This window comes from Neomonachus schauinslandi, chromosome 12 (assembly GCF_002201575.2).
Source record: "Neomonachus schauinslandi chromosome 12, ASM220157v2, whole genome shotgun sequence".
Lineage (NCBI taxonomy): Eukaryota > Metazoa > Chordata > Mammalia > Carnivora > Phocidae > Neomonachus > Neomonachus schauinslandi.
This window is the reverse complement of record NC_058414.1, coordinates 99,511,938-99,537,795: the sequence shown is the minus strand read 5'-3', so window position 1 is coordinate 99,537,795 and position 25,858 is coordinate 99,511,938. Positions and strand designations below refer to the sequence as shown.

At 52.7% G+C, this 25,858-nt stretch overlaps 1 protein-coding gene across 1 annotated transcript; it reads right to left on the bottom strand.

The window, feature by feature from the left end:
• Nucleotides 1-463: 463 nt before the first annotated feature.
• On the bottom strand, nt 464-4,441 carry AOC1 (amine oxidase copper containing 1). Its single transcript, XM_021692962.1, has 4 exons — nt 2,857-4,441; nt 1,943-2,228; nt 1,462-1,594; nt 464-816 (listed from the first exon to the last, which is right to left on the bottom strand). Exons 1-4 carry the CDS (start codon nt 4,439-4,441, stop codon nt 544-546), a joined length of 2,277 nt encoding a protein of 758 aa, XP_021548637.1. The 3' UTR covers nt 464-543.
• Between the last annotated feature and the right edge of the window lie 21,417 nt (nt 4,442-25,858).

Genomic DNA, 25,858 nt, shown 5'->3' with positions numbered 1-25,858 from the left:
TGGCTGTACGTTGTTTATTCACACCCGCGGGTCTCTCTTGGAGATGACGTCTGGGTTGCTTCCAGACTCTGCTATTACAGAGGGCGCCACAGTGAATCACTGTGAGCACATGTCTGTCCTGTGTTTGTAGGGAGACCCCTGGGATAAAGCCCTGGGAGCTGGGTCAGTGTGTCGCAGGGCAGAGGGGTTGGCAGTTTTGCCCGCTTTCTGAAGCATCCTCCTATGGCCGCAGGACTTTGCCTCCCCTCGGCGACATCCCGGAGTCCTCCGCAGACCCCGGAGAGGGAGCTGCCAGTCTTTTTTTAAAAACCAATCTGATAGGTGAATCTAGTATTTCAGTGAGCATCACTTGCCTTAGCGATGGAGGTCTTTTCTGGGGTGGAGTAGACCAAGGTGCAGGGAGGTCAAGGGCACCTGCGTTCTCATCTAGGTGCGTTCTCCCCCCAAGAAGCAGCACACAGAGCTGAGCCCCCAGGGCTTTATTGCCTGTCCCTGGGGGGCACCTGGGCTTCTACATGGGGTTAGTTGGGGGCAGAGGGTCCTTCACACAGGCCTGTAGGTTCCATTGTAGCTAAAAGGGTCAGGCATCAAGCAGTCCCCCTCCTCCTCCTTCGGGGTCCAGCGCTGGATGTAGTTGGGGCCGCTGTTCTGGGGCCACACGATCACGGTGTCTCTGGACGCCAGGGATGGGTCCTCAGGGAAGAAGTTGAAAGGCCGGAGCAGGAAGCCCACGGAGTTTCCGGGTGTGGCCGTGTTAGGAATGTCCTCTGAGTGGGGGATGTGCAGGAAGCCCACAGTGACCCAGGCCACCAAGTCCTACGGGAGACAGGGGTGGGCAAGCGCTAAGGAGGCTCAGAGGGGGAGGGGTGGGCAAATCCCTCAAGCCCCATTTTTTTTTTTATAAAGATTTTATTTATTTATTCATGAGAGAGAGGCAGACGGAGAAGCAGGCTCCCAAGGAGCAGGGAGCCCGATGCGGGACTCGATCCCAGGACTCTGGGATCATGACCTGAGCCGAAGGCAGACGCTTAACCATCTGAGCCACCCAGGCGCCCCCGCAAGCCCCATGTTTAAGGAATGGGCAGACTGCTGAGCTCGTCCATCACACAGCGAGCTGTGCTCTCCACCCTGGGACCCTGCCCAGATCTGGTCTTGGTCTAAGCCTGGAGGAAGGCAGGACCAATACCTTATTTTCTCTCTCTCTTTTTTTTCCTTTTTTCTTTATTTGAGAGAGAGAGAGAGAGAGAGAGAGAGAGTGTGTGCGCGCATGCGCACACACACACACACACACGCACGCAAGCTGGGGGGAGAGGCAGAGGGAGAGGGAGAATCTCAAGCAGACTCCCCACTGGGCATGGAGCCTGACTCGGGGCTCGATCCCATAACCCTGAGATCATGACCTGAGCCGAAATCAAGAGTCAGACACTTAACCAAACTGAGCCACCCAGGCGCCCCCAGTACCTCATTTTCAATGTTCTCATTGTTACGAAGAAACTCCTCAAAGACCACAGGTGGGTCCCAGGGGTCGTTCTGGTTATAGATGCTGCTACTGCACACCTCTGACTCCCGGTACTTGGTCACTGCCAGGGGGTACCTGCCCAGAAGAGAAGCCAGGTGGCTCTGGGTGCCAGGGGGCCTTCCAGCCCTCCCAGAGACATCTTCAGGGTCAACGATGGGGGGAAGTTACTGTCTTCCCCCCATTGTGAGATCATCTCCTGGGGGTCAGCCAGACCGACTAACCGTCAACTGAGGCTCAGGTGCTCGGCACGGCTCTCCCCTCCCCCTCCCCAAACACAGAGCCCCAGGTCCAGAAAACACACACACACACACGTTCACCAGCCCAGATATACCACCACATAGACTCAGAATCTCATAGACAGACACAATGACACACAGAGACACATGAATACTAGCCCTCCCCCGCCTCCCAGGCCTCCCTTACCTGGCCCAGGTGACAGCCCGCTCCTTCTGCCAGCCCACGGGCAGCACCTGGTCGGCCATGGAGTGGATCTGTAGCCGGTAGCCGCGCTTATGACCCCAGCGGTTCTCCTTGGGACTCGTAAAGAGCAGGTACTTGGGCAGAAGCCGTCCGAAGCGGAAGGCCGCCTGGCGCTCCCGGTGGTAACTTGTCTGCTTCAGGGTTGGCTGGACCAGGTGGTGTCTTGGGCTCCAGGGGTTGGTGATGTTTTCCAGCTTCATCTGCAGGGTCTGGAAGCTGTTCTTGGTGCCTGCAGATGCGCAGGAAGAAGGACAATGAGAATGAATCCCCCTGACCTGAAATACCCTCATTTCTGTGCTGGGATCTCCATCCCAGACCACATCCAAGAACAAACCATCAGGAGTGGAGCGAAGAGGATGTTGGGGATATGCACTGAGCTAGCTGTAGGGTAGAAGGAAAGAATCAAGACCAAAAAATTAACAGGAACTAGAAGACAACTCAGAGTCAGGCCTGTTCTGCAGCTAAAGCCTGTCATGATGCCCTGCCATGTTTCATGGTGACATTGTTAATGCAGGAGATAATGAGTATTGCAGACTACATAGCCCTAGGCAGCGACATTTCTTACACCCTTAGGCGTTGTCCCCACCCCCAAGCCCACATGCGCACTGTTCTGCCCCATCCAGCCCTCTAAGGGTCAAGGAGCCCCAGGGCCAGGGCAGGGCCCACTGCCCGCATTCAGGGCCATGGACATGCTGGTCACTTCCACTGCTTTTCAGGGGCACATAGATGTCTAGCACCGTAGTTTGCAGAGAGGCAGGCTAGACTCCTGATTCTATGCCTCCAGGAAAGTTTCAGCACCATCTCCTGCAGGAAGGCAGATGTTTGGCTGGGAGGGTGATTCCAAGCCCGGGTCCTACCTGCCACGTCCAGGTCCACGCGGTAGTGCACTAAGTGAGTGTGCATGTTGCCAAGCAGGTGCGTGTGCAGGCGGGTCCCGTAGCGCAGCCCCTCGGGGGTGTAGAAGGTGGCGTGGACGTAGCCGGTGGCGTGCATCTTGGCCTCCATCACCCCATTGGGGTAGAAGATGAAGTCCCAGATGTAGTCATAGTTGTAGACCGTGGACGTGGTCCGTAGCACCAGCACCTGGCCTTGCAGCCCCGCGTAGAAGTTGAAACCCCCACTGAAGTTGGAATCAAAGTGTCGCCGAAGGGGCACTCCAGTGGGCAGCTCAAAGACGCAGAGGGCTCGGGGGTAGTGCACGGGGCCATCGGCATCGTAGTGGTGGAGGGCATCCAGGAAGGTGGCCGTGTCCGGGCAGTCGATGCCGGGAGCTAACTCGTGCGTGACGCTGCCCAGCCCCCAGCCCACGTCGATGTAGTTGGTCTGCATGCCCGCGGGTGTGTGCCCTCCATACAGGGCCACCGCCTCCTGCACGCTCACTTCATAGGCTATGCGCTCGCAGCCGAACAGCACGTTGAGGATCTGCAGCCCCGAGGACGAGCGCAGCCTGAAGGAGACGCTCCAGCCGCCGTAGAGCACGGTGTTGCCCTCCAGCCTGTAGCGGTGACCCTGCGGCTGGACCAGGCGGGGGCCGTTCGTGGGGATGGGGGTGGGGAAGGCCCTGCGCGGCTTGTAGGAGGAGAAGAGGGGTGTTTCCTCTGTGCCTTCCCCGTCCTGGCCCTTGGGGGGTAGGTCCTCCAGCACCACCACGTCCACCTGTCCCTCCTCATACTTCCGTGCCAGCTCTTCTGGGCTCTGGTAGAACTTCCCGTTGTACCAGACCAGCTCCACCGTCCAGTCTTGGGCGTTGGTGCTGCCGTGATCCAGGAGGAGCTCCAGCCCGGTGGGGTGCAGGAAGTAGCCTTCTACAAAGCGCTGCAAGATGAACCAAGAGCGGCGCTGGCCGGAGGCCACGCCCCGAGGCGCCACGTCCGTGAATGTCAGGCATCGCGAGTGACAGTCTTGGAAGGAGAAGCCTGTGGTATCAAGAAAAAATCGGTGCAGGGGCTTGGTGACCTTCTGCAGGGCCTGGGCCAGGAGGGTGTACTCGGCCCCGGTGATGGGCCTGGAGGCCCAGGTGGTGTGACGCCCCGGCTTGGGGGGCAGCTCTCGCATGTAGTAGGGCCGCGGCAGGGGCCCCACCGCGAACTCCGTGACATTGGGATGCACCTGGGCTCCGAAGAAGATGACGGCTCGGGCCTCGCGGACGGGAGGTCTTCCACCGTTGTCCAGAAATTTCAGTACGTGTTGCTTCTTGGGCAGCAACATCTCAATGAGGAACACGGAGTTTTTGGCCATAGTGGGTTCTCGGGAGGGCTCCAGCTTCAGCTCCTCCTGCGACCAGAGGAAGCTGCGCACGGCCTTCAGCTCTTGGGCGCTCAGGTCCTCGAACACCGCGGCCTGGCTGTTCAGGGTCCGTGTGGGGCACTTGGCCGTGGCCAGCGCCTGCAGCACCAGGATGGCAGCTATGGCCCAGCCGAGGGTCAGGGTCTCTGGCTGCATGGCTCTGGAATGCAGTAGCAGAGATGAACTTAGTTGGTTTATGGGAGGAAGTGGGTTTCCACTAGGCCGGAGCTTTGGATGGCGATGTCCCCCACCTGGTGGTTTTCCTACAGACTCAGCCCCCTGCCTTCGCCACCCCAGCTGGAGGCAGGCCTCCATGGCAGCTGGGGACCTAACGCTGTTTAGATCTGTGCTCCCCATCGATTTTTTAAAAAAGATTTTATTTATTCATTTGACAAAGAGAGAGAGCACAAGTAGGGGAGGTGCAGAGGGAGAGGGAGAAGCAGACTCCCCGCTGAGCAGGGAGCCCAATGCGGGGCTCGATCCCAGACCCCAGGGATCATGACCCAAACTGAAGGCAGATGCTTAGCCGACTGAGCCACCCAGACACCCCTTCCCATCAATTTTAATTCTGCTCTCTCCTTGCTCATCTGCAGACCTCTGATAGTCCCGTGCATTTTCTTACCTATATAAACTCATTTTGCCCTTTTCTCTGTATTTTCTCAGCATGGCAGAACCTTGGGTTCTTACCTCTCCACCTTTAGATTATGAGTAATCCAAATCCAAATGCCTTAGAGTGCTTATTGTGTCATTGGGGATTGACGGCGAACTACATTTTTTGATACAATAGTTTTTATGTAGATATGTTTTGAAATTTAGTGTAGAAGTTCACAGAGTCGACACCAGAGTCAGGCTGCTTGGGCTCAGGTGCTGGTGCGACCTCCCACTAGGACCAGCTGTGTGACCTTGGGCAAGTGGCTCAGACTCTCTGGGCCTCCACTTTCTCAACTACACTGGAAATAACAACCATAGCACCTCCTAGAATTGGTGTAAGAAATTAATTGGACAATAAGGATAAAGCATTTAGGACAATGTCCACCTTCTAGGAAGCACTCAGGAAACGCTAGCTACACTCCTTTTTAAAGTCAACTATGGGGGCACCTGGGTGGCTCAGTTGTTAGGCGTCTGCCTTCGGCTCAGGTCATGATCCCGGGGTCCTGGGATCGAGTCCCGCATCGGGCTCTCTGCTCCGCGGGAAGCCTGCTTCTCCCTCTCCCACTCCCCCTGCTTGTGTTCCCTCTCTCACTGTCTCTCTCTCTCTGTGTGAAACAAATAAATAAAATCTTAAAAAAAAAATAAAGTCAACTATGAAGATACAGTCTGTGATGCCAACACATTTAAAAAGGTAAGCAACGTGAAGTAATTGGACTGTGATTAGGCTGTAGGCCTGTGGCTTTGAGGGTGAGGACTGGGTGACTAGAGGCTTTTTTGGCCCTTCTGGTGGGGCTCTCCAGTTGTGGCTGATTGACCATCCAAACAGGGTGGAGCCATCCCAGGTGGTATTTGGGGATATGCCCTTTCCCTTCCATTTTGGGGGGCTGTAGTCAGGGTCTTCGCCTCATTTTCCCACCCCCAGGGCTGCCAACACAGTCCCCTCTGGTTGTCTCGTCTCCTCCGCTGGCCCTGGTGGGAAGTCCCGGGACTCATATGACCTTGTGTTCTCCAGCCTGAAGGGCATGGGGGACACTTAGCAGCTGCTGGGGTGAATCCAGAGCCAACAAAAGGATACAGGGTGAGCTTGTGTTCTGCTATTAAATTTTGTCAAGCCTCCTTTAAAAAAAACCCAACAAAGATTTTGCTTTTTATTTTTTTTAACTTTTTTTTTTTTTTAAAGATTTTATTTATTTGAGAGAGAGAGAGAGTGAGCACGAGAGGGGAGAGGGTCAGAGGGAGAAGCAGACTCCCCGCCGAGCAGGAAGCCCGATGTGGGACTCGATCCCGGGACTCCAAGATCATGACCTGAGCTGAAGGCAGTCGCTTAACTGACTGACCCACCCAGGCACCCAAGATTTTGCTTTTTAGAGCATTTCTAGGATCACAGCAAAATTGAGAAAATGCAGAGATTTCCCAAGCACTTCCCACCCCCACTCACACACCGCTCCCCAGTGAACAAATCCTTCTCCAAAGTGGGACTTTTGTTACTATCTATGAATCCACGCTGACACATCGTTGTCACCCAAAGTCCAGAGCCTCTGTTAGGGTTCACTCTTGGTGGTGTACATTCTATGGGGTTTGACAAACGCACCATGACATGCATCCATCATTATAGGATCATACAGAGCCGTTTTTCTGCCCTAAAAATCCTCTGGGCTCCACCTGTCCACCTGTTCATCCCTCCCTCTCTCTAACCCCTGGCAACCACGGATCTTTTCAGTGTCTCCATAGTTTTGCCTTTTCCAGCATGTCATACAGTTGGAATCACAGAGTATGCAGCTCTTCCCAGATTGGCTTCTCTCACTTAGTAATATGCATTTAAGTTCCTCCATGTATTTTCATGGCCACTCCCTATTTTATAGTCTCTTAATTCCAAATTTCTTTCTGCTTTGCTAAGGAGGGAGATATGCAGGTGATCTGTGGTCCTTTTAACCTGAACTTGGCTATTCCTTTCACTTTTACCTTTCCTAGTACAATCTTCTATTCCAAAGTCCAAGCGGGCAGTGGGTGAGGTGGACAATGGCAATGAAGCCACCGGAGGAGGGAGAACTTGGTGGCCAGTGGGACCACAAGTGAAAAATGCCTATCCTCCCCACTTCTCATCCCCAGCACCCCAAGAATGGCATCAGGCCCTGGCTGTGCCCTTCCTATCTTGCCCTTGGGCAGTTTATACCTGCAACCCAGTGCCCTGTGCCCTGGAGTCCTTCCCTCTGGGTTCCTGCCCCTTGCATTCTGGCTCACCTCCCCCTCCGTGTCTGTGTTTCTCCTGCTCCTCTCTCCATGCCCTTCTTCCCATGCTCCCCTCCCTCCAGCCCCCCTGTCCACTGCCCCCAGCATCCCCCATCAGAACGCACCTGTGTGTTCTGCTCTTGGCTCGCCTCTGCTGCTTTGTCTCTGACCCCTTGAGCTTTATGGCTCCATCAACCCCGCCCTGGAGGGAGGGACAGGGTGAGGCACAGGCTGACCAAGGAGGGGGACCTACAGCTCAGGGGTTCCCCAGTGGGCAGGGGCATGGGGAAGTGCACAGGGCTCTGGCTGTTGCAGCCTGGGGGGCTCCTGTTACCCCTTCCAGGTACCCACGCCTGGAAACTCCTCAGTCCTTCACCACTTTAATGACCAGGGTCCACTTCTGTTTTCCCAAAAAGCCCACTGTCCTTGGTCTGATTCCCTCTCATTCCTCCTGCCTCAGGAGCATCTTCCTCAAGAGTCAAGTATCGTCCTCCCTGTTTCGAGCTGCATTGTGCCATGATCTGTTAGGGCCGGTGGCAAGTTTCAGAGGCCAGAGATAAACACGAGGGCACGTGTACTAGCAAGTAGCCTCCCTGAAACAGATCAAAGGGCAGAAGCAGGGGCTGGTACAGATGGACACCAACATCCACAACAGAGGATTAGACCCATTTGTAGAATAGGGACCCAGAGACAGAATAGCCGGGGAGAGAGAAGCCACTGAGTTAGTCCGAAGGTCTTTTTAGCCATCTCTATGGGAAAGGACGGAGGAGCTGGCTGGGGACAAAATTACTCAGGATGGCTGGGGCTCTGGCCCAGAGAGCCGGGGGGAAAAGGGAAACCGGGAGGTGGGGGGTGGGTTGCAGCACGATGTGGCTCAGGGAGACGGTAAGGTAGACGTGGGCAAAGGGAGGAGCTCCTGGTCAGAGGGAAAGAATAGAATCAGGAATAGTATGAGGCTTGGAAGAAGATCATCCCCTGATCACCAAGTCTTGATTGCTTGTTCTTTGGTTGTCTTTTGTCTTTCTCATCATTATCTCCCTGCTACTTGCGCTGCAAGTCATTTTGGTATTTAGCGGCAGCTAGATGAAGGAAGCAGAAAACAATTAGTCAACCTGTTACCTGTTTGCAATTCCGGAAGGCTTTGATGTCTTCAAGGAAGGGGATTAGCTTTAAATGCTAAGATGATGATTTATATAATGACTTCCCTTACATCCTTCCTCCTTCATTGGTCTGAAGGATTGAGACTTGGTTATGGGCTCACCAACTCCATGGAGACTTGAGGATGTTGGATCCAAAGAGAGTTATAGGAACAACCTGACATTGAGAAGTGCAGTCTGTCTGTTCCACAAAGGACATTGTATCCAAGATAATGGAGTGAGGACAGATCAGGGGAAGATACTTGTAAAGATTAGAAGAGAAAGGGACCATACATAAAGGAATGAAGCTTGACCCTTAGCTCACACCATACAAAAAATTAACTCAAAATGGATCGCAGACCTCAATGTAAAAGGCCAAACCATAAAACTTTTAGAAGAAAACATAGGCATAAATCTTCTTGATCTTGGGTTTAGAAGGGATTCTTAGCCATGACTCAAAAGCACAAACAACCGAAGGAAAAAACAGATAAATTGGACCTCATAAACTTTTCTATTTCAAAGGACACCATCAAGAAAGTGAAGACACCCCACAGAATATGAGAAACTATTTGCAAATCATGTATCTGATAAAGGACTTGTCTAGAATATATAAAGAACTCTCACAACTCAATAATAAAAAGACAACTCAGTGGAAAAAAGGGGAAAGGATCTGAATATATGTATTTCTCCAAAGAAGAGGCACAAATGGCCAAAAAGCACTTGAAAAGGATGCTCACCATCATGAGTTATCACGGAAATGCAAATCAAAATCACGATGAGATATGAGGTCACACCCGCTAGGGTGGCTGGAATCAACAAGTCAGACAGCAAGTGTCGGTGAGGATGTGGAGAAGTCAGAAAGCTCACACGCTGCTGGTGGGAATGTAAGTGGAGCAGCTGCTGTGGAGAACAGTCTGGCATGTCCTCCAACAATTCCACACAGAGCTGCCATCTGATCCAGCCACCCAAGCGGGTGTGACCCAAGAGAAATGGAAACATGCCTTCTTGTAACAAATGTTGTAGCAAATTGTAACTTGGAACAAATGTTCAGCACACACTTACTCCTGGTAGCCAGAAGGTGGAAACAACCCAGAGGTCCATCACCTGATGGATGGATACACGATGGAATGTTATCTGGCACTGAAACAGAGTGAAGTACTGATTCACGCTACAATGTGGATGAACCTTAAAACCATTCTGCAGGGGCGCCTGGGTGGCTCAGTCGTTAAGCGTCTGCCTTCGGCTCAGGTCATGATCCCAGGGTCCTGGGATCGAGTTCCGCATCAGGCTCCCGGCTCGGTGGGGAGTCTGCTTCTCCCTCTCCTTCTGCCTCTGCTTGTGTGCTCTCTCTCTCCTTCTCTGTCAAATAAATAAAAAAATCTTTAAAAAAGACATTCTGCTAAATGAAAGAAGCCAGTTAGAAAAGACTACAAATTATATGATTCCACTTAAATTAAACATCCAGAATAGGCTAATCTACAGAGGCAGAAAGTAGATTAATGGTCACCTAGGACTGGGCAGCGGGGGGGGGGGGGGGGGGGGGGGGGGGGGGGGGAGTGATAGCTAATGGACATAGAGTTTCTTTTTGATGGGATGACAATGTTCTAAAATTGATGGTGGGGAGGGTTACTCATTTATGTGAGTATACTAAAGTCCATTGATGATTCACTTTCTGGGTGAATTGTATGGTATGTGAATAACTCCAGAGAGCTATTTTTTTTTTTTTTAAGTGAGAGGGACTATATCTAGAACATGCTAGGAAAGCCTACAAATCAACCAGAAAGAGGAAGCAATCCCACCGGAAACACAAGCAAAGAATCTCAAGGCCACTTACACAAGAGGAAACCAAAAAGCCCCAAGGGCACAGGAGAAGATGCTCCAAGGTGGTGGCTATTAGAACAATGCAATTATTTGACGAGATTTCATTTTATGCCCATTGCTGGCAGAAACGAGAAAGCGGGATGATACCCAGTGCTGGCAGCAATGTGGTGAGGTGCGAGGCTCAAGCCAAGCTTGCGGGGAGGCAGGCTGAGGACCCGGCCCGCTGGAGGGCCAGCCCCGTATGCGGGTCCTGAGTCACTAGCACACCCCACAGGACGGAGTCATGCTGCTTTGGGCATATATGCCAGGGAGATTCTCACGCAGATGCACCAGGTGGGACACAGACACGCACCGTGGTGAAGCTGGGGAGCCAGAGGCCGCCTGGGGGTCCATCACCAGGCCAGCGAGTGGCAGGCAGTGCACACCGTGGGGTACTGCACAGCTGGTGGGTGTCCACACAGCAACTCCCTGGGGTGGGCCTTAGGAATGTAGGAAGAGACAGGACGAATGATACGGCATGATACCGTGACATAAATCAAAACAGCAGCACCAGAAACAACCTGACACATTTTCAGGAACAGAGACAAAAAATAAAGGATACACTGATACATGAGAATTGTTGCCGGGGAGACACACACACACACACACACACACACACACACGCACATGCAAGCACATGTACGCATACATATGCTTACACCCATGTAAACACAGACACTTTTGTGCATCCGAATGTAGATGCCTACATATATAAGAGAGACAAGAGAGGCCTGATATGGCCAGTGATGATGCTTAATTCTGCAGTGGATGTCTATAAATAAATAACAGAAGGGTCTGAGAAGAAAGGTGAGAGGCTGCAGTTTATCACCCCAGGCTGGAGACGCTCGGGAGCAGGACCCACTGCAGGTCCCCCACCTGGGGGAGGAAGGATGGTGAGGGCAAGGAGTAGCTTTGCATGCAGGCAGGGAGGTGGGACACCCAAGCATGGATCTCACTTTTTATTTAAAGGAGCACCTAAAATGTACATTGAAAGAGCAATCATAATACAAGGTAGCCCAGAAGAAGTGCGACATGAGTTATGCCCGACGGTGAATCCCGCTGGAGTTTGGAAAGAGATGCCCCTCGGGACTGCGAGCCTCTCGAGGTCGGGGGCTTTGTCTCCTCTGCGCCATGTTCTCAGAGGCGCCATAGCCAAGCACCACAACTGGGGGGCTTACAACAACAGTTTTGTTGTTTCAACAGTTGTGAAGGCTGGAAGTCTGAAATCAAGGTGTTGGCAGGACAGGGCTCCCTCTGAAGGCCCTAGGGGAGCGCTGACCTCCTCCAGCTTCTCGTGTTGGTGTCAGTCCTTGGCATCTCTTGGTTCCTTGGCTGGTAGACACATCATCCCGCCTCTGCCCCCGTGGTCCCATGATGTTCTCTGTGTGTCTGTGTCTCTGTGTGTCCCTCCTCTTTGAAAGAAAGACACCAGTTACTGAATTAAGGGCCTGCCCTACTTCATCTTAACTAGTTACGTCTGTGGTGACCCTATTTCCAAGTAAGTTCAGAGTCTGAGGTTCTGGGAAGGACATGAAATCTGGGGGACATGATTCAACCCAGCACAGCCTCTTGACATGTCCCACCTTGCAGATGTGAGTCCATGGCAGGTGAATGAATTCTGAGCCCTGAGCTCTGGGCTGCTGACTTGCAGGCTCACAGAGAAGAGTCTGTGTGGAGGAGGAGGGGGCCCTGGGCAGGGGACATGTAGGAGCAGAGCTGCAGGGCTGAGACAGGTAATGTGTTGTCAGGACCCTGAGCAGGGTGGGGGTTCTAGGTGGAATCGGGCATTGCGCCCAGGAAGGCGGTGGGGGAGATGTCCAGGAGGGTGTGGACAGGGTGAGGGCCACGTTATGCACTCCTGTAGAAATGTGGGGATGGGGACAGGCCTGAGGGCCTGCCGTGGACACCATGGGGGGGGGAAAATGTGCCTTTAAGAATGACCCCAAGGAAATGGAGACAAAGGGAACCCTTGGGGCAGAAGTGCTGAGTGAGCCCTTGGTTTTGACTTCAGTGGGGGAACTGGTTGGTTTTGACTTGGGTGGGGGAACGGAGGTGTGAACTTCTGGAATTCAGGCTCATTGCTTTGCTACCAGCTCTTTTTCCGAGCTCACCATGCTCCGTGTCTGACTGCTGGTCCCTCCCTGTTGTGGGTGACCTTGATTTCTGAAGTAAGTCTGTCTCTTCTTGGGGTTAATGATTGGTAACAGTTACAGATAACACTTGGGCACAAACTGTCCCTTAAGTTCTGGGCAACCTGCCTCTCTTAAAGGTGCAGGACTTTGGGGATGACGTTGTAGGGGGCAGGAAGTCCAGTCTGGTGGGGAGGGGCAGCGTAATCCGTGAAGCTGGATCCAGTGGTCCCAGTCGGTTGGCCAGAAGTCAGAGCTCACAGTTTTCCCATTGCTAAATCTTGATATTTTGTTTCCAGAAAGTCACAACACACCAGAGATCATTGGAGACCATCTAGAGAGGGGGATTTTTTTTTCTGCAGGAAAGCCAGAACTCCACAGGGGCCTGCATCCCGGGCCTCTGCTCCCCGGACGCGGCAGGACCCCTGCCCACCCACCACCCAGCTGTGATAACCCAAAATGCCCTCGGACATTGACAAATACAGGCCTATTTGCTTTGCCGCGCTTCGCTGTATTGCCCTTTGCAGACGTTGCGTGTTTCACACACCGAGGGTTTACGGCAACCCTGCCTCCAGCGAGTCTGCTGGTTCCATTTTTCCAACGGCATTTGCTCACTTTGTGTTTCTAGGTGAGATTTTGGTAATTCTCACAGTATTTCCAATGTTTCCATTATTATTACATGTGCTACGGTGATCTGTGATCCGTGACCGTGGATATTACTACTGTGATTGTTTGGGGCGCACGAACCGCATCCACAGGGGCTGATGGAGGTGACGGAGAAACGGCATGTGCGTTTTGACTGCTCCACCGACCGGTTGTCACCCCCCTGCCTCCCTAGCCCCCGGTTAATAACCCTACAATGGCCTCTGGGTGTTCGAGTGAAAGGAAGAGTCGCAGGTCTCTTCTTTTATTTATTTTTTAAAAGATTGATTGATTGATTGATTGATTGATTTAAGAGCGAGAGAGAGCGAGAGAGAGAGAGAGAGAGGGAGGGAGGGAGAGACTGCAAGCACAGAGGGGAGGGGCAGGGGGAGAAGGAGAGAGAGAATCTCAAGCAGACTCCCCGCTGAACGCAGACCCCAGTGCAGGGCTTGATCTCACGACCCTGAGATGGTGACCTGAGCCCAAATCAATAATTGGATGCTTAGCCAACTGAGCCACCAGGCGCCCCATATCTCTCCCTTTAAATAAAAAAACTAGAAATAAGTAAGCTCACTGCTGCCCTGGGGACAGGGACAGTGGTCTGGACAGGAGACCACACCGGCCACACATTCCCTTAAGCCCAAACCTAATCCAGAGCGAGGCCCGCACTCCCCTCCGCTCTAGGGCGGCCGAGAGGGGAGACCCGCACCAGGAGACCTGACGCGGGCAGAGGCTGGCGCAGGAGGCTCGGGGAAAGGGGCCGGCTCCGTAACCAGGAGAGCGCGGGGAAGCGGCCCGTTTTCCAGAAGGTCTCGCTGAGCTAAGCGATGAAGGAGGCCGCGCGAAACCCCAGATGCTCAGCGCCGGCGGAGCGGCCCTCTCTCGGAAGAAGACGTCAGCCAGGCCTTCCCCCGCCGCCGAGGAGAAGGCAGCGGCCGGCGGCCAAGCTCCGCGGGACAGGCCGCCCTCTCCTGAGGGGTTAACGCGGCCGGTGACCTGCACTTGAAGCCGGCGCTCAGGGCCGTTCTGAAAACCCTCGGGTGCTCAAGAACGAGGCTAAGTCCGCTCTGCCCGTGCTCTCGAACCGGGACGACGAAGCGGCAGCAGGAGAACAGGACGAGGAGCGCGGCCTGAAGCGGGGACCGACGTGCCGCAAGCTCAGGAGCAAACGGGACCGGCCGAGCAGGTGCTGCTCCGGGACGAGCCAAGCACGGGGGTTCCCGAGTCCCCTCCCGGGGGGACAAAGGATCCGGCGCGTGACAGAGGCTCAGCTGATGCGGCGGCGGCGGCGGCGGGGCCCGAGAGGACCGACTCCCATTCCGAAGGCAGCTGTCCTGGGGGGGAAATGCGCCCGCCGCGGAGAAAGCGCCCTGCCGGGCGAGCCGTCGGTGCGGGGAACTGCACGGTTGTCCGGGGAACCCGCGCGGCCGCGCCGGCCTCCAGCGCCCAGCACCCGGGGGGGGGGGGGCCCAGCGGCCGCCAGCGCCGCCCGCCCCCCCACCGGCAGGAAGACGGCCCCGCTGAGAGCTCCGGGGGCGGGTGGCCCGTCCGCAGGGAGGGCTCTTCCAGTGAAGGCCTGCTCGTGGTCGTGGCGGACGCAATGCTACCGCACAGCCCGCAGACCGCAGCAGCGCGCTCTAACCCCCTGCACTGGGAAACCAAAACATTCCCGGGACCCGCTTTATTGCACTATTAGCTGCCCCGCGGGGGTCGGAAACGAACCCGCAACATCTCCCAGGTGCGCCTGTATTTCCTGGGGGGCAAAAATGCCCTTCTGCAGGGAACCACTGGCCTGTGTTAAACCCTCCTGATTTGCACCTAGAAGCGGGGACAGCCTCCCCCCTCCCGCACCTGGATCTCCCCCTCTGTCTTCCACCTTTTGTGAGAACATCTCGTTCGTGGCACACCCCTGATCTCCCAGGCACCTCCCGGCCCCGCAGTCCAGCCACAGAACCATGCCAGGATGGTGGGGGGGGGGGGACTCCTGGCCTCTGTCCCTTTGTTCCCTTGCCTGAAAGCCTCTCTCTCCTCCTTCACTTACCCAGCTGCTGCAGCCCAGGCTCAGCACCACAGCCCCTCCCTCAACCTGTCCTACACTCTCCAGGCAGCTGTGACTTCTCTTTGCCTCCAGGGCGGTCCGGCTCCCACACTGCCTTCTGCTGCCACTTTGCCGCTGTCCGGCCACAGCCTCGTCTCCTCTAGCAGCTCCTTGAGGTCCGGGACTCAAGCAGGCATCTTCATTTCTTCAAATATACAGGAAACCAGTACAGTGCCTGGAGCACCATGGGCACTCCTGTTTTGTTTTCAGAGTGAATGAATGGATGGATCTTGTGCATCAGGGTGATGGAAGAGACCTTAGAAACCCAGATGTCAGAAGAGTTTTGATGAATTGCTGTCGGCAGTCTAAGAACAAAACATGCTACATGGTGAGGTTTCAGCCAGGTTACTATTTTCCCCAGCTTTATTGAGATATAATTGACATACAACACTGTGTAAGTTTAAGATGTACAGTGTGTTGATTTGATGCACTTAAATATTACGATCCGATGACCACTTAGCCTTAGCTAAGCACCCACATCACATCACATCATAGAACTACCATTTCTTTTTCTTTTTTTGTGGTGAGAACATTTAAGTTCTCTCTTGGCAACTTGTAGGTATATAATACAGCATTGTTACCTATAATCACAAGATCCCCAGAACTTATTCATCTTTAAACTGGCGGTTTTTACCCCCAGCCAACATCTCCCCATTCTCCCTGCCCCTGACAATCCCCATTCTACTCTCTGTTTCTACGAGTTTGGATTTTTTAGATTCCACATATAAGTGAGATCATACAGTATTTGTCCCTCTCTGTCTGATTTACTTCACTGAGTGTGATGGTCTCAAGGTCCATCCATGTTGTCACGAATGGTAGGATTTCCTTCTTTCTTGTGGCTGAAAAATACTCCATTGAATACACACACACACGCATGCACACACACACATACACACAATGGAATATAAAAATATTCATGCACATACATACCACATCTTCTTTATCTAGTCATCTGGTGATTGATATTTGGGTTGTATCCACAGCTTGGCTATCGTGAATAATAGTGAAAAAAACATAGGGGTGCAAATGTACCTTCAAGATCCTGATTTCAGGGCGCCTGGGTGGCTCAGTTGGTTAAGCGACTGCCTTCAGCTCAGGTCATGATCCTGGAGTCCCGGGATCGAGTCCCACGTCGGGCTCCCTGCTCGGCAGGGAGTCTGCTTCTCTCTCTGACCCTCCCCCCTCTCATGTGTTCTCTCTCTCTATCTCATTCTCTCTCTCAGATAAATAAATAAAATCTTTAAAAAAAAAAAAAAAAGATCCTGATTTCATTACCTTTGGACTTATACCCAGAGTTGGGATTGCTGCATCATAAGGTAGTGGTATTTTTAATTTTTTGAGGAACCTCCATACTGTTTTCCATGATGGCTGCACCAACTTATATCCCCACCAACAGTGCATGAGGGGTCCTTCCCAACACTTGTCTTCTTGATGACAGCCATTCTAACAGGTATAAGGTGGTATCTTTTTTTAAAGATTTTATTTATTTATTTGACAGAAAGAGACACAGCGAGAGAGGGAACACAAGCAGGGGGAGTGGGAGAGGGAGAAGCAGGCTTCCTGCCAAGCAGAGAGCCCGATGCAGGACTCAGTCGCAGGACCCTGGGATCATGACCTCAGCCGAAGGCAGACGCTTAACCAACTGGGCCACCCAGGAGCCCCTCTGCTCATTTTTATATCACATTTGTTGTTGTTGTTGTTACTGAGTTGTGCGAGTTCTCTGCATATTTTGGATATTAACCCCTTATTAGATTTATGATTTGCAAATAATTTCTCTCACTGCTTAAGTTGCCTTTTCATTTTGTTGATTGTTTCTAGATGCTTTTTAGTTTGAGGCAGTCCCTCAACCAGGTTACTATTAAGATGATCATATGGATGGAGAATGGGGTGATCAACTGCGGAGGGAGTCTTTATAAGTTGTCACAGGCCCGTTAGGGCAAGGACAGCTGAGAGTGGTGCAAGTCAGCTCGGGCTTCAAGGACATAGGACCTGTGTGGTCCTCCAGGGTCCTGCCCTCAGAAGGGCCCCGCACTTTACCTATGCTCTACTAGCGCTGTCTTGAAATTCCTAACTTTGGAACATGGGCCCCGCATTTTCACTTGATGCCGGGTTGTGCAATGTATGTAGCTGGTCCTGGCTTTAGAAGGTCAAGGTTTAAACCTGGATTCAGAAGGCCAAAGAGGGGTAGGGCAGGGAGACAGCGTGGAGGGCAGCGTGGAGGGCAGCCAGGCGCAGCACAGGAATGAATGGAGATGATCGGGGTTGATAAGATTAAGGGGTGAGGCTGAATTGCAGAGGGACTCAGGTCAGGGGGCAGGAGGAGATGTTTGGGCCAGATGGGTGGCAGCGGCAAACAGGGAACAGCTAATGAGGCCAAAGTCTCAGATACCTGCTTCCGAGCTGACCCTTGCTGGCTCCAATTCATTACCTTGACTGCTTTGCTCTTTTTGCCCCATTCCCCCTAAACAACTCCCCATTTGCTGAAGCAAGGGGTGCCAGGCTAGCAAGCACCCACTTGCAAAGTTACGGCACGTGAGTCTGGAGGGGGGCCGGGGACTGAAGGATTGAGGGCGAAGATGCTGAGCCCACCGCACGGCAGAAGGCAGCGGCCAGGCGGGAAGCCCTGGGGGCAACCTGAGACCCCACACTCCCGTCTGTGACCAGCACCATGCAAGGCAGGAGTACTTGGCAGGCTCCTGGCCCACCGAGCTTGTGCCCCAGGTGCTTCTTCTCCAGCTTAGAGACTTCTTTTATTATCATGACTATTGCCACTATTCTTATTGGCTTTTTGCTAAAGGTGGAAAGATGATTTATTATCATATATTTCCACACCAGTCCGGGGCTGGATGAGGCCCAGGCAAGCAGCTTAGACTGACAGCCAGACCACTAGGCATATCTTAGGGCCAGGGAGGGTGGCGGTGGTAGTGCCGGGCTCAGAGAGAACAGAATGAGAGGGTGTTCCACGGGCTCTGGTTCTGCAGGACCAGCGCCCACGCTTGGTGCGCTAGGTTCTGTCCCTGTCCTCTGTTTGGTTCGCACTAGGATCTGGCACAGTTTTGTTTTACAAGGTTCCCTGAGTGAGCTGTGTGAAGGGGAAGTGAGGTAAGGGTTCATGTGTTCTCGTTGAAGGGAGGCGGGCCTCGCAGGCAGGGAACCTAAAGGAGGGGGCCCTTAGGGGATAAGCCGAGGCCACGGGTCAGCTCTTCTCCACAGTTAGCGTGGGAAGTTCTGTGTCTTACTAAGGAGGGAGGACCCGCTAGCATGCCCACCACTCACGGAGGCCCTGGCACCACTGTGGTTGGGACTCCATGGGCATTGACCTTACTTCATCCTAGACACGATCCTGCCGATAGGCAGCATCCCGAGACACAGCTAGATTTTCACTTGGGTCTCTCTGTCTCTGGAACCTGCAGTCATCCCTGAAGGACATTTCTTCCTTATGACAAAGTGGCATCAAGCCCTATAAGGGGCAATTGGCACCGTCCTGTACTAGAGTCCTATCTTGAGCCCACTTTAACAGCATGAGTAGCCCTTTCAAGTTTGTTTCTGGAAAGAAGCTTTTGTGTTTATGTTAGGGTGAGCATGAGCAAAAAGACCCACTGCGCTAGTATGCATGCTCCTGTCTTTGCTCATGCATACTTAAAAAATTCTTCAAACATTTGAGTGTATCATTTATTCAAGTATATCTCTTACTATCTCAACGGCATTATAATTTTTCGAAGGCGGGGCCCAAGTCTGAAAAATCAGCTCTTTTGGGTAGGATTAGACACTCTCGCACCTAAACAGGTGCTTCATCTCTGATTTTAAGCCATCGGAATCTGTCCCAGACAAATCCAGATTCCATCCATGGGAGGCCTCCTTTTCAAGCTCCTGGTCTCCATTCTGGACCAGACAGAGCAGGCAGCTGAAGGGCCCCTCAACAGTAGGGGTCTAACGGTGCACCAGCAGGAACGCCTGGTAGGCCTGCACGGAAGAAGAGTCCTCACTTGCGCCACTTGGCCGGAGCTCCAGCGCGTTCCCCCGAGGAACGGCGCTGACTTCCCAGTGTGTGAGCTGAATGGTCTGCCCAATGTGGGTTCAGGTCTGTTAGCGGGCTGCCTCTGGTTTGGACACAATTCAAGGCTTTTCCAGAATTGTAGGGGCTGATAAGCCAGTGTTTTCCATAGGCCTCTGTGGCTTTGGAGATTTGCGAGCGCTCAGGGTAGAAAAGGCTTCTCTGCCATGGGGCTCTGATACTTGCCCCAAGAAGCAAGGTCTTGGCTATGTTGTGCCTTTTGGTTATCAGGTTGGTGAATCCCTTTATGGGTTCCGATGCCAAGAATATCTCCCAGAGTTTCTCTAATCACTGGGTTTTTCTGTTGCTCAGGAAATGGGCCACAATTCTGCTTTAGTCCTGGGTTTGCCCTTAGGCTTTCATTGACAAGGGCACAGCAGCCGAGAGGGTCTTCCTGTTCCAGGGGCTTGAGCTCCACGGTGCTCCCCTGGTTTCACGAGAGACTGTCCAACCTGCTTTGTCCTTGAGAACCCCTCCCTGTATCCGTGATCTTTAGGGTTTTGGTTTCCAACCAAGGCAGCCAGAGGCTGGAAACTCCCTCTGGATAGTCACTGACCGGGAAAACAGTGACCGGAGGCCATCACACAGACCTAAGGCATCGTTCCACGTGCAGATACGAATGCTCTGGCCTCTGCTCTTGGGGATGTGGTCCTCAGTGAGGACAGAGGGGCCTGTAGACAAGTAAGGGTCACACATGGTCAGATGCAGAGACCGAAGTGTGCCCAGGATACGGAGGAGGGACGGTTGGTCCACTGGTCTTGGGGGTGGGGCAGGGGTTTACCAAATGCTCCCGAGGGGGTAGCCTTTTGGGCTGGGCCTTGAAGGAGGACAGTCTTTGTGAGGCCAATGAATGTGGGGCTGATTGTGTGTGAGAGGAGCCGATGCAGGGGCGGGTGGCTGCTATGGGCTGAAGGAGCACGGTCAGCAGCTGGTCCAAAAGTACAGATGGACAAAAAAAGTGGAAACAGCTCGAAGTCCATCAACAGGTGAATGGATAAACCGATGGTGATTGATTCATATGATAGAAGATTGCTCAGTAATAAAAAGGAACAGACTGGTACTGACCCCTTTGAGATGGGTAAGTCTCAGTGACGTTGTTCGTGTGAAAGAAGCCAGATACAAAAGGACAAAATACCGTACAGTTCCATTCCTAGGAGGTTCTAAAAGGGGCCAAACATCTGAACAGTGGTTGCCTCTGGGCAGTGGGAGCGGGAGATGGCACTGGCCAGGAGGAGGTATGAGGGAACTTTCGGGGGCTGGTGGGATGTTCCATGTCTCGACGGGGGGGGGGGGGGGGGTTGGCTTACACAGGTGTATGCGTTTGGAAAAACTCATTAAATGGTGCATGTGCTGAGCTGAAAAATGGCTCTCCGAGATGACCACACCCTAATCCTCAGAACCTGTGAATAAATAACTTTATGGAGCAAAAGGAACAGCACAGCTGTGATTAAGTTAAGGACACGGGGGATTTTCCAGGTGTAACCAGGTGTAACCTGGATCATCCAGGTGTAACCACGGAGTCCTCAGAAAAGGGAGGCAAGAGGTCAGAGGAAATGGGGCTCTGAGAGCAAGAGGTTGGAGCTATTGGAGGAAGGGGGCACGAGCCAAGGAATGCTCTAGAAGATGAAGATGGCATGGAAGTAGATTGTCTACTCACAGCCTACAGAAGGATTGAACTGCTCACATCTCGACTTCGGTCCAGTCTGATTTTGGACTTCTAACCCCCAGAACTCTCTATAGGAGAATACCTTTGTTTTAAGACACTAAGTGTGTGAGGATTTGTTCCAGCAACAAGAAAACCAATACAAACAGCTCTGATTTGTACATTTCCTTGTAGGTTAATTCCATCTCAAAGGGGAAAACCAAAGAACCAAAAACAAATATGGAACTCTGTGCTGAAGTGTATACATGTCTACAACTTGCCTTGAAATGCACAAAAAACAAAATGGAGAAAGGGACGGATAAGGCAGATCTCGTAAAATGTTCGTTGCAGAGTCTAAGTGGCTGATATATGAGTTTGCACTGCAAACTCCCCTCCAACTTTCTGTATGTTTGACAGTTTTCATAGTAAAAGACTGGGGGAAAAGGCAGAAGCTTGACCCTTGCTGGAAAGTTCCGGAATGGCTAGCAGTTCTGCACAGCTAGGTTGTCTGCTTTGTGGAGGGAGTGGTGGGTGCAGCTGGAGAGGCAGACGGGGACCAGATGTGGAGGGGACGTGGACTTCATCCTGGAGGCAGCACTGAGGGGCGAGGGCAGTGCTGTAAACAGGGAGCAGTGGGCGTGGGTTTGCCTCTTTATCTCTCACAGCGCGAGTCACACCCCACCTGGATTTTCTGCACAGCTGTTACTTGACTTGAAATGCCAATCATCTGGAGTGGAGTGAGGAGGTAAGTCAGCACTAGCCGAAGGGCTCCATCCCCCTGTGTTTGCCTCAGCATTCGTGGGGGCAGCAAAGCTAGGACAGATCCAGATTTGAGAACTCACGGTCTGTAGAAAGAGGGTAGTTAATTCTAGCCTTATCTTTATGGCCTCCCTGTCCTTGGAGGTAAACAACATGAAGATATAAAAAGAAAATCGTGGTGTAGACTGAGTAATGGAGGTGTTCATTTAGTAAAATGAATAAAAAGCCCAGGGTCAGGAGTCAGACTCTCTGGATCCAACCATGAGTTATGACATTTCCTAGTTGTGTGGCCTTGGGCAGGTCACCTAACTTCTCTGAGGTTAGTTTCCCATTTGTAAAATGGGAATCTCGCTAGTCAGCTCCTCCGAGGGTTGCTGGGAGAATTGCCACAAGGGAGGGAAAGGGACTTGTTATAAAATACTTGGTATAGTGTCTGGCACATAGCCCGAGCAGGAGAAACGTTCGGCATTGTAGTTACTGCTCACTGAGCTCCTTCTCAGTAAACAGCCCAGAAGCAGGAAGCTTGTCTGGACTCCTGGCCATTTCTCCAGTGTCTCTCTTTTTTTTTTTTAAAGTAGGCTCCATGGCCCAGAGTGGAGCCCAACGTGGAGCTTGAACTCACAACCCTGAGATCAAGACCTGAACTGAAATCAAAAGTCAGATGCTTAACTGACTGAACCACCCAGGTGGCCCTCTCCAATGTCTTTAAAAATGATTATTAAGTGCCTAACTGTGGTCTAGACTATTTGGAGCTTCAGATCTATATCCCATATCCTCACGGGCATTTTCATTTGCTTATCTTATTGGTACCTCCAGCTCAACAAACTCCAAGCCGAACACACCGTCCACCCAGGTTTCTTGCCTCCTTTATCATGGGAATGCCAGCGTTGTCCACCTAAGTGGTGCGGCCTGACATCTGACAGCCCTGCCAGACCGGGACTTCTTTCTCTGGCCGCCCCTGTCCCCGCCCACACCAGCGAGTCTCCTTCCAGAACAGCTGCTTCATCTCTCACCCGCACTCCACTCCCCCTTTTGTGGTCATTACGGTTCCCCCCAATTCCTGCAGGAGACCTTTACTGGCCTCCCGGCTCCCAAATTTCCTTCCTCCAATCTGTCGATCTCCGCCAAAAGGACCTTTGCACCATGGAAATCTGAGCATTCACTGTCATGTCCACGTCCGCCAGGAGGGCTCCCTCAGGTTGGCTCCTGTTACATCTGAGGCAGCCGCAGTGGTACCCGGGACTCTCATCGCTCCCTGGCAATGCCCAGCGGCCCGCAGCTCCCTCCCACGTCCCTGCAGGCTGTCTCTGCTTGGAACCTTTCTGCCCCGTCCCCCCATCTTTGCCTCACTGTCTTTGACTCTGCGGTGCCCCCTTGACCACTTCCTTCCCAGGCTATGCCCCCGCCCGGCACTGACCTCCAAGGCAGCCGTCATCCCTGATGCCGACTGACTGACTTTAATCTCTGTCTTTCATCCCTGCATCCCTGGTGCGTAGCTCAGACCTGGCATGTTGTAGATACTATATTTGTATAGTGAGTGAGGTTGACTCCAGGGTCAAAGGACAGTAAAAGAAAACTCAGCATGCCAACTAGGGTCCTGTTAGGAAACAGATGGCATTCTCACAGGGGGAATGAAGAGAGTTAAAGAAGGGACTATTTTCAAAGGTGATCTCATTTACCTGTCAGGGCCACCTAGGCGCTGAACCCATGGCATGAGAGAGCCTGTGAATGCAGTCCATAAAGGCCAGCCTGGAGGGCAAAGGGCAGGGCGAAAAGCACGGGAAGTACGTCTGGAGGAGCAAGAGCTTCCAGCACACTCAGGAATCCTGGTGTCCTGTCCGTAGACTGGGTCTGGGCCCCCGAGTCTGAGCACAATGGAAGGAACGTGCTTACATCCACAAGAACACGGCACTCCCTTTCTTCTTCCGGCTTCACCTTTGTCAACCAGAAAAGCCACAGTGGCAAGTAAGGAAGTCTGGAGCCATTCCTGGTCCCTGGCATGGCAGTCACTGGAGGCTGGCGAGACAGACACTTGATATCCAGGCTCTCCTGGATATTCCCAGCGTATTCCTTGGCGGCCTTCCTATGGTGAGCCAGGGTTCTCTTCTGAAACCATATGAAACCTGGGGCTAGTTTCTGTTGTCACGGTGGTCACGAGTGAGTCCATCTTCTACTGCAAACCCAGTGCAAAAGTACCTCACTTTTATTTTTGTCTTCAGATCTGGCCACGTGCTCTGTTAGGAAGAATGCTCCTAAACCAAGTCTCCAGGTCAGAACCTAATTGGTTTCCACATCTTCTATTCTGAGCACCCAAATTCAACCTATGTGCCTCAGGGGGACTCAGTCCATGTGCCCTCAGGCAGAGAACATCATGCTCAGGATGATGGACAAGACTAACCTGAAGTATTTGGAACCCCAAAGTAATTCTGTACCACCTGCCATCCAATTTTTTTCCCAGGTAAGGGAGTGACGGGAAAGCCTCATTCTATTCCGATCAGGCAAAGGGAACCAGCATCCTCCTAGGAGTTAGGCTGAGCTGGGTAATGTTTAAAGAGACCCGTTCCCTAGGACATCCTCTGATAAGGACTGTGGGGAGATGCAAACACTCCTGAGCCAGGGTTTACGTTCTAGCTGGGGAGGTCAGGCCGCTACAAAGAACACGCAGGGTAGAGTGTCGGATGGGGGCTTCCTGAGCGAGGGGAGGTCGCCTATTTGAGAAAGGGTTGCAGACGTAGATGGGGTCAAGTCTGTCGAGGTGGGGTCGGCGTGATTGCATATACCCCCGGGCCGTGCAACAGGGTCTGTCCCTTCTCCCGCCTGACCCCAGGCGCTCCAGGACGGGTGGGTGCTCCCGGGGCAGCCCTTGGAGGTTCCGTCCAGCAGGGCGCCGCCGGTCAGGCCGGGCGGCGGGGGATGGGGCTCGGGAGCGGGGGCTCCCTGCAAGGCCACATCTTTGGGCGCCGGCCCCCGTTAGGGTAGAGGCTCCCTCGCTCCCCGGGTCGGAGAAAGCCCACGGTGCGTCCGGGCGTGTCCTCTCCGTCGGCCAGACCACCGCTCCCTGCTCATTGGCTGTTAGAGAGTGAGCAGCAGGAAGGTTGCCCATTGGCTACGAGGATGTGGCCACACCCACGCTCTAAGCCCCGCCTTCCCACCCCGCCGGGATTGCGAACAGCGCCACCTCGTGTCGGGGTAGGGCGGCTTCGCGGAGTTTGGAAACCCCTGTGTCCTGTGCGCTGGTTTCGGATGCACTCAGCAAATGTTGCATGCGTGCCCACCGTGGGCAGGCATTGTGCCAGGGGCTGATTTCCCCTGCATGGCAGGGACAGGCTTGTATGTCCCGGGGGATAGCACCACCCTCCTAAATTCCTTTCATCTCATCCAAACCACGCTACCCTTTAGGAATTCAACAATGGAATGGGGAGTTCATTCTCTCTGGCAGTGGAGGTGGGGGTGGTTTCTAGCTACTGTAGCATTTCTTCATTTCATTCAGTCCTTACGTCTAGCCTCAGCTTCTTTCCAGTGAAAACAGCTATTTCTGATTTCAGACGTTTTGGGAAGTAGGGACATCCCCGATGTTGGTTTTATTTTTTTCTCCGTGAAAGTGCTGTTCGACATACGAATTCATCTTTTAGATTGTGGTCCCCAATTTGCTGGAGTGTGTTTCCAGTTTGCTGAGACTTCTTAACAACTAAAGTACCTGACTGAGATGTGTCTGCATCCATGTCTGTCACAGTAATGGGACACCCTGAGCCCTATTTAGAGTCCAAAAGGGGATTTTATAACTTAAAGGAGATGGTCATTGAGCGTCCCCTCTCAGAGATGGGTCATATGATTTCTGATTTTCAAGTCAGGTTAGAATCTATAAATTCCTACCCAGGTCACTATACCACTTCAATGAAATGTGTATTCCTGTTAAGATTTGTTGACAGAGCTTTGAATTTGGCAGAATTTTGAGTTCTTTATCTTCTATTTTATTTTATTTTTTTAAAGATTTTATTTATTTATTTGAGAGAGAGAATGAGAGAGAGAGAGCATGAGAGGGGGGAGGGTCAGAGGGAGAAGCAGACTCCCCGCTGAGCAGGGAGCCCGATGCGGGACTCGATCCTGGGACTCCAGGATCATGACCTGAGCCGAAGGCAGTCGCTTAACCGACTGAGCCACCCAGGCGCCCATATCTCTCTTTTAAATTGTAAAATACAGCACATATACAAATGAACCTTAAACATATAAATATGTTGTATGATTAATTATAAAGCAAGCTTACATACCTCTAAATCAAGTAATAGCCCACTGCCCCAGAAGCACCTCCAATCCCCTCCTAACGACCCCTCCCTCTCTCCCTCACTCCACAGGTGACCCGTGTGATGGTTCTC